Source organism: Charadrius vociferus, unplaced genomic scaffold, assembly GCF_000708025.1.
Source record: "Charadrius vociferus isolate BGI_N301 unplaced genomic scaffold, ASM70802v2 scaffold62, whole genome shotgun sequence".
In the NCBI taxonomy this organism is placed as follows: domain Eukaryota; kingdom Metazoa; phylum Chordata; class Aves; order Charadriiformes; family Charadriidae; genus Charadrius; species Charadrius vociferus.
The window spans coordinates 34,400-43,491 of NW_009647419.1; the positions used below are offsets into that span (position 1 = coordinate 34,400).

A 9,092-nucleotide genomic window follows, 5' to 3' on the forward strand; every position below is an offset into this window, starting at 1 on the left:
CTGTTATGAGGGAAGCAGAAATACTCTACATATCTTGCTGCACAACTAGCCAAAGTTCAAGTGTGGCTTCCAACTTCTTTCTCTTCTAACATTTTATTTGTTGTTCAACTGGCTCCAAATGAGTCTTTTCCATTTTTACATACAGTCTTCCAAAAACGTTTCCCGATTTTAACACTTCCATTTACCACGTAGAAGCTCCTGAAACTGCCTATTTTTCCACTGCGCTCTGCACGGGCTTTTCATATGCTCCTAGACTAATGCCGACTCATTCTGGGAATGAACTAAGAAAACTTTTCTCAGCTTACGGGATCCAAATGCTACCCCTCCGCCTCATACAAACCAGGAAAACTTGGGAAATTACCGTGCCATAGTTCTGAAACATACAACCATTATAAACCCATTTAACAGAACTAATGTTTTTAATTCAGAGTTGCTTTTACTAGAAACCAATTCCAAAAAGACTCCATTAACATTTTCAGTTCACAACAGCCAAATTTTGCCCCCAAGGCTTCGTCATACTAGAAATACCCTGTATTAATACACTCATGCCTTGACACCTCGGACCAGAGTTACTCAAAGCTGGTGTTAACCTGGACACTTTGTTGTCCACCGAAGTTTTATCTACTTGGTTCTGCTCACTCTTGCTCCCACTCACAACTGACAAGTCAACAGTCCAACCAGCAACACCCGTGTCCTGCCTATGCTCACCTAACTAATCTCAGAGCCAAGAGATTGGCAGCAAAATGAAAGCAACAGACCAGACACGCTTGTGACCAAGAGCATTCAGGCCATAAGAGCAGAAACTCAGATAAGCTTTGGCTTTATTCCCAAATTCACAACCTTCATCACACAACAGCCAACTTTTCTCCCCAAGACTTTGTCATATTTTCTCCTGAACCACCTTTTTTGTGGTATAGAAAGGCTCCCTGATACAACTGAGAGTTATAACTATATTTGGTTTCAAATCACTTCTGTAGGCACAGATTCGATACGCGACATGTTCCTTCTTACCCCTTCCTGTTCCTCTTCCCAGCTTGCTTGGATTTAAGAAATAACACTTAACAAAGCTACGTCCTTTTTCACAAACATCATTTACTTCATGAGTATACGCTTATGTCAGCACACAACTTGTCTTTCCAGCTACAACTCTCACATTTACCCAGATGGTAGGCAAACTAACACAGTGGAGCACCAACCCAGCTCCTCGCTTTAGAAAGTACAATACAAATGCTTGAGACGAGTAAGCACACCGTTGTTGTAGATTCTAAGAGGATAAAAATAAAGCAGATCTTGATGTTCTAGTAACTTATGCTGATTCTTGTTTACGTTAAGATAATGAGACTAGGGGACATGACATCATTCCTGTTTATGGGTTATAGAAGAAAAAAAATCAGTGACATTACACCAGTGTATTCCATCTACACAAACACAAGTCAGAGAGCACAGATTCAAGGCCTGCAGGATCAAAGCCGATCTCTCAACAATTTGTCAGATAACGCACTAGAGGCTCTTTTTTCCTCTCCCCAGTCAACAGAAAAATGTGTTCTGCTTTAAAGTCACCCGCTTGCTAGGCTGAGATTCATGGTAAAGCGTCCAAGTCATTTACAGCACAACTATGGAAGAATGAGATCTTTTACAGACAGAACTTCTGACAGAAATTTCATTCTGACAGGAAAAAGCATTTCAGAAATGTATGTTACAGACCTATTAAAGGGTAGGGTATATTTCCTTTTCACTCGTGCCAAAAAAAAAGTATTGTTCAATGCCCTTTTGTGGAATTAGAGAATCAGGTAACTGTGCGCTCTGCAATAAAACTAGAAAACTTGGTTTACTACCCATAAACTCAAAAGATAACAGTACCGTTAAGCCCCAGATCTTACCTAAAGGCTCTCTCAACTGGATACTCTCAAGTGACAGTATGGTAATGCACTAGAGAAAAAAATACCTCCTACAAAGAGACGCTCCAAAGCTGGTCCTGAGACAGGGTCACGCAGCACCTAACAACATAAAAGCTTCGTTTCTCCAATTAAAAAGTACTTACCCTTCCAGGAAGAACAACTGATTTAACCACTCGTGATGTTCCAAGGTCGTACAGACAGAGAACGCTTCCCTCTGCTTCCTCCAACCCAACCAGTAGTCCAGTTCTCTTCTGCCACGAAAACTCCTTCACCACACGAACAGTGGGAGGCTGCTCATTTACTCCACCGAAACGGTACGCAGAGAGCCGCTCTGCTGTCACTGAGTTCACCACCTCGAGTTGAGGACCACGCGCCAACCACGCTAGGCCATTCCTCCCTGGAAGAGAAAGCTGGCTAAAGCGAACGTCCAAGAGAAGACTTGAAAACAACCGAAAACTCACAGTCACTGCCCCTTTCCTTCAGTAAAAGAACCTCAGAGAGGAAGACCAACCTACCTCGTTCCGGTCAATTCCTTAAATCACCCACTGAAATCCTTAAGCGATACCTCTTAAAATGAACAGCTTTATTCTTTTGCATTTGCACCTGTCATTCCTGCGCTGAAGAATCTGGATTGCTTGGGATAAAGATTACAATATCTTGATCTAGAGTCTTTAGACCACATTCGGCTTGGTTTTGCGAGAAATCATCTAAATGCATATGGGAATGCAAGTCCTGAAGCGGCCTTCCCACATAACAAATCTAAGCCAATTCATTTCTAGTTGATTAATTGTCCTTGACACAGGCCTACTTTGGGCAGAGATTTGGACCTCCACAGGAAATTCTCTTAAAACGGGCACCGCATGAGTAAATGTAAACTTTTACTTAACAGTGTTGCCCTCTTCCTTTTCTTTTTATTCAGACTAGAAAAAAAAAGAAAAGCAGGGGAGCGCATCTGTAACACTCTAGAAGAACTACTTCTGCACGTGATGTTACAAAGGTCTTAGAGCTTGAGCTGGTGCAAATAAATACCGCCCAAAACACCACTATTCCTCCTTTGAAAACAGCTTTTTTATTTAATTAAAAATTGAGGAGGGCTCACTGACTCAGCATGTTTAAGTAAACTATTTTAATAGCACAAGATCGGTGCAGGTTGTTGTAACTTCAAAGTTTAACTATACTAATGTTCTAATATTAGCATTTTTAATTGTTAAAGCATCCTTTTTGTTCTCACTAAACCTGATGCACCTTAACAGCACCAGCCTGGCACAGTCGATAGTATGACCCCACGCTTCAGGTAACGTCCAGGCAATAACAACTTTATACCAAGTCCTAATTTAAAGGAAAATGCTCACCTCCAGAAAACTTCCCACACAGCACAGAATCGAGGGTGATCTCATCTTCACCAAGTGCCTCAAGAGTCACCTCTGGAAACTGCAGCAGACTGCTTGTTACCTGAGCTGTTAGGTCTCGCATTCTTCACTGTAAACAAAGAAACATCAACAAGAGAGACTCATGTCAGCCATAAATATTCTTGAGATTGACACAATTATCATCAGACACAGTGAAAAATCTCCTAGGCATCACCTGTATCTCTTTTCCTTAAAACATGGGCACTCAGGACAGTTTTTACTCCCACAGCAGAGCAAAAGGAGAATCCTTTGCTTTTCTGATGCCTGTGAGATCCCCAACAAAAAGTGACACAGAGGTATTGACAAGATAAGTAACAGGAGAAAACCCAGTACACTGAGTTCAAGGCTACTCACATGGGTTAGTTAGATGGGATCTGAGAAAAATCGTATTTTAAAAAGCTTCTCAGTAACAGGTACAAGTTTCCATTTCTGCTTTCCCTTGATTCTATACTTTATTACGTATTGTCAGTTGTCTTCTAGTAGACTTCACACATCATTTATGTCTTGTTCACTTTTGGCATGTTTATTTTGAACATTAAGAAATTAGCATTTCTTAACTACCTTCATACCTGAATTCTGCCAGAAAATGTACCGTTGACATTTTCACATTACAAGCAATACAAACTTTCATAGCTCATCAAATAGAAAGTAGTTTTCCATACAGTTATGATGTAAACATAACACAGCACTTTAAAACATTGACATGTTTTCTGTACTTAAATCCTCACATTCCGTGTTCCAGTCCCTTCCTTATCACATCTCTGTAGTATTTTACAAAAACTTCTTAGCTGTCCAGACAGTTTCCACACTTCTGTAGGTGCTCCACAAAGAATTCAGGTTTCAGCATGTCAAGACCGATTTTTTTTTTTTGTGGAAACAATTAAAAGCTGAAGTGATTTACAAGATTAAATAGGAGGCTAAATAAAAGATATTTCATACATACACAAATACAAACTACTTTAAGCAACTATTTTGCAAGTTTGCTGGGTTATTGAAAAAGCCTGCAGAAGACAGGATAAATTTAATTATCTCATTCAAATAGCACTTCTTTCTTCATGAAATCTCAAAAGAAAGATATTATACATGATTCACTATTCGTGGCTGTTACACATTCTGACCAACTCGGGCATCAAGCAGAACCTTTACCCTATGCTACAAACCAGTACAGCCAGCCACTTAAGTGTGAACACAAAGCCTATTGCATTAACTGTACCATACACGTTCTCCTGGACATGAAGTTTTGTGATTGCTTCTTCCAGTGTGCACTAGTAACCTATTTTCCTTACAGCACAGGAGGTTACAGCTAGTTTTGAAGACAAGACTCTGAGAGCAACACTAATTTATTAAATGGAAATGTTTATAATAAATACAGTTTATATGAATTGTAGTTCTCCAGAGGAAAATTATGCTCTAAAGCCTGGGGATTGGAATCTACTATATTTTAAGTCACAAGCACTCTGACAATACCTTCCAGTATTTTCTGCTGGTATGAAAACAACAAGCGCATGAAACACAGGAGATGTATGTCAGGGTCCTGCACTAAGCGCAAGTGAACATTTGGAAAAAAAAGTTGCCAACGGCAGAGCCAGTATTGCAGGATGCTGCTGCAGCCAGCCAGGCTGAGTGCTTTGCCAGCATTCACAACTAATCCAGATCAAGTTCCAAGTGGGACAACTTATTTGCAGTAGTTTTGTTGCATTTACTTATTGGTACTTGTCATCATTTCAAAGTGACAGTGGGATCAACTTTCGCACTGCATCCAGGGGCTCCAGAGAGTAAAAAGCCCCTCAATTTGACCACCATTCTGGCTTACTTTAATTGTAATGATTTAATGAATATGTTTTATGAGTAACCCCTAATACCAAATGCTAATACAGATATACTGGGATGGTGAATAACATCTTTTAAATGTTTCAGTTTGTGCCCATTGCCAGGTCCTGTCACTGGGCACCACTGGAAAGTACTTAGCTCTGTTTTCTTTACCTCCTTTTCAGGTACTCAACCTTTCATCAGAAGAATGATGCTCCAGTCCCCTCTAACCATCATTGTGGCCCTTCACTGCACTCTCTCCAGTATCTCTATCTCCTTCTTATGAGACTGAAGAGCTCAGACCTGGACATGGCACATCAGGTGTGACACCACCACTGCTGATTAGAGAAAGGATCACCTCCCCTGACCTGCTGGCAATGCTCCTCCTTGTGCAGCTCAGGCTGCCTTTGCCACAAGGGCACATTGCTGGCTCATGGTCAACTTGGTGTCCACTAGGACACCTAGGGTCTTTTCTGCCAAGCTGCTCTCCAGATGGGCTGGCCCAAGCACATACTGGTGCATGGGGTCATTCTTCTCCAGGTGCAGGACTTTGCACTTCCCCTTGTTGAACAGCATGAAGTCCCTGTCAGCCCATTTCTCCAGGCTGTCAAATCCCCTCTGGATGGCAGCATGACCAACTGGCATATCAGCCACTGAGAGTTTTGTATCTGCCAGCTTGCTGAGGGTACGCTCTGCCCCATCATCCAGATCATGAATGAAAATGTTGAATAATCAACCCCTCCCTGCCAAAGTAGCCTATTTTAAAATATTCAGTTGGTCAATCCTCCTTTAAGGGAGAACACTGACTATGACAACATCTGTTAAGGAATTATAGAAAACAGCACAAAATTCCAAAAAGAGCATATATGATTGTCGTGAATAAAAAAAAAAAAAAAATAAATCTTTTTTTTAAATAAGCACGGAGATTTCTGAAAAACAAGTCTCTGTGGCAAGCACTTCATGATTACCAACATAATATATTATACTAGTAGCAAGATATTTTTAAGAAAAAGAGTGAACGAGTATCTTTCGGCAGGGCAGGTAACAGCATTCAAGAAAACTTCTCAACTGCATGCTCTCCATGAGTCACCCTGCCTTTGCCACTGCCTACCTGGACAGGCCAAGAGCACACCTGGACCATTCATGTAACTTTTAATTTAATCATGCTGCAGTTATTAACCGTGTATAAAAGCATGTGAAAATGCTAGTGCATCAGACATGCCCAGGTTCCCTCTAGTAAGGCAATGGGGCATTTTAAACACTTTTTTTCTAGACATCTGGCTTGGCAACATTGAACCAGGAAGACAAAATCCATAATAAATTATGAACAATATATATAGTGATCTGGTTATTAGGACAAGGGGTAATGACAGGATGGGGGGTAATGGCTTCAAACTGGAAGAGGGGAGATTGAGAATAGATATTAGGAAGAAATTTTTTACTCTGAGGGCGGTGAGGCGCTGGATTGAATTGCCCAGGGAAGTTGTGGATGCCCCATCCCTGGAGGTGTTCATGGCCAGGCTGGATGGGGCTTTGAGCAACCTGGTCTAGTGAGAGGTGTCACTGCCCAGGGCAGGCAGGTTGGAACTAGATGATCTGTAAGGTCCCTTCCAACCTAAACCATTCTAAGATTCTATGTTTTACTTCCATCATTCTACTAAGTTAAACTAAGGATTACTGGGAAATCAAAACAGTGGGAAAAGTTAGATAGAGCTAGGTTAAAGGCATGAAGCCTGTCCTTTAAGAGATATATCCAACACTAACTGCATTTCTGCTCTCTTTGAAAACAAGGACTACAATTACATTCCTATTTCTGCCTGTTGGAAATCAGATCAGTGTAAAACACCAGACTTACTCCCTGTTCAAGAGTAAACCAGAATCCAACCTCCCAGCTGTATCCTATACCAAAGTGATCCGTGTACAAGTTGCCAAAATTACGATTCTTCTTCACCCTAGGTACCTATGACTTCCAAACATCATGAACTATTTCCAAAGAAAGGAATATGCCAAAAGTCACAGACTGAGGATAGATTTTTTGGGTTAAAAAGCGCCAATTTAAAAAAAAAAGGGGGGGGGGGGGGGGGGGAATTACACATTCAAGCAGAATCACACACAGCCAAGTGAGAGTTCTGGGATGTCCGTTTTGACTGACGGTAGTACATGAAAATCAGTTTCAAAGGCCAACAATGCTATGGGCTTACTCAAAAAAAAGCTAACATTATGGCCAGTCACAGCTGAAGAGATGATTTCACAAAACATGTTGACTTTGCTGCCACCAAAAGAGAGGCCTTGCTGCCGCCTCCCATCTCTCCATTTGCCCCTTTGTTCTACTACTGTACTCCTGTGGGCTTAACTTGCGCTGCCTTGAACACTTCTTAGAGCACTTTATGAGCCAACCTACCTCCCTAAGCAGTCAGGAAAATAACCCAGAAAAGTAGACAGCATTCCACCACCTTAGAGAGTTCAACTGGCTTGCAGAGAGAACTAGCAAGAGTAAAAGGCGGCACAAGGAAGGGGGCAGGACAACACACTGGGGAGAAGGAGAGGGAATTCGTCCACGTGCATTTTGTGGCAGTACGCCGGTACGCTAACTCAGACACGGGTGAACACCACACTCAGTTTGCAGGGAGAGCTAAAAACCCCTTCGCTTTTAGAAAGGACACCGTCCAGGACACAGTCAGTCAACTTAGAACTCCCTCTTGCACAGAGAGACCCCCTATCTCACTGAGAAAGGCTGCAGCTGACAGGCGTCATTCCTTCCTTCAGCCAGAAGTGGAAGCTAAAGTCATTTCAGGGAAGTCTTACTTGGCGATCAGAGAAGGGACAACATTGTGTGACGCTACTCAGATCACATTTTCTAAGGAAACAGGACAAAGAGTGGGAAGAAGCCAGAGAAGAAGAAATGAAAGAAAAACTAAGCTCAAATTCCAGAATCGCAAGGAAGAGGAAGGCCTTCCCGAATCACTGGAGGTCGTCTGGTCCGGCCCCGCTGCTCCAGCAGGGTCACCTGCAGCGGGCTGCCCCGGAGCGTGTCCAGGTGCTGTTTGAATACCTCATCCCGAAACATACTTTTACAAAGAGCAACCTGACAAGCTCAGAAACATTGGCAACACATGCAACAGGCCCAGGTTTATGGTGACTCTCTCCTGTCAGTTTAAGGGTTCTCTCCACCACACAAGTAAAGCAATACCACACCAGCAAAGGCTTGTCACCATTAGTTCTCTAAAACTGCATCCAACAGCTTACTCAGTAGAAGACGTGAGATTAACAGAAACCTGATTATGTTTGTTTCACTCTTTTAAAAAAGCAAACCCCAGGCAAATCAATACCAGAAAACCAGTTGATGCAGCAGGTGAACGATGCGCTGTCTTCAGCGGAACCGGGTACAGTACTGTGTGCCCAAACACCTGTACCAGCTGCCAGCCAAGACTCATACAACCATCCAGAGCGATGGGCCTAAGGTGGCACTTGAACTATCGCAGTTAGCCATACCCCCCAAAGGGGGTTCAGCATTCCCGGCAGAATTAAGTCCCTAAATCTCCCATGATTTTACCGAACATCATCAGGAAGCAATGTCTAGACTTGAAAGACTGACACGACACAGAAGCTCCACACCTGGAGTCACGGTTTATTAAGAAAGAAACCAAGCACTTTTTCCAAAACCTTCCTGCTTGCGTCAGCACCTTCGGTGCATGATGCCTGCCTCAGGCAAAAATCAAGAGACACCCTCCCCCCCAAAACCCCCAAAACCCCTGGGCTCCAGTAAAGCTGTGCTCTCCCCATGAAACCCGCCCTCTTCCCGCGATCGCCGCTCTACACAGATCGCGAATTTCCCGCCTCCTCCTGGAAAACCACACCGAAAGGGGGGAGGGGAGAAAGAAAAATCAAAAGGAAAAACAAACCCTTCAAGAAAGTGACCGGAGGAGCGAGAGGCGGGTTCGTTCCCCGGCCGGGCGGTCGCGCAGGAGGCGAAGCT

The 9,092-nt window shown here is 42.9% G+C and overlaps 1 protein-coding gene across 1 annotated transcript in view; it reads right to left on the minus strand.

Annotated features, from left to right (window-relative positions):
* The window catches only part of AHCTF1 (AT hook containing transcription factor 1), a gene marked incomplete at its 3' end in the record, with an annotated part of 36,515 nt that extends 33,144 nt beyond the window's left edge, over positions 1-3,371 (minus strand). Inside the window, 2 exon segments of the mRNA XM_009880430.1 lie at positions 2,042-2,295; positions 3,251-3,371. Coding sequence (XP_009878732.1) covers positions 2,042-2,295; positions 3,251-3,371 — 375 coding nt within the window.
* Between the last annotated feature and the right edge of the window lie 5,721 nt (positions 3,372-9,092).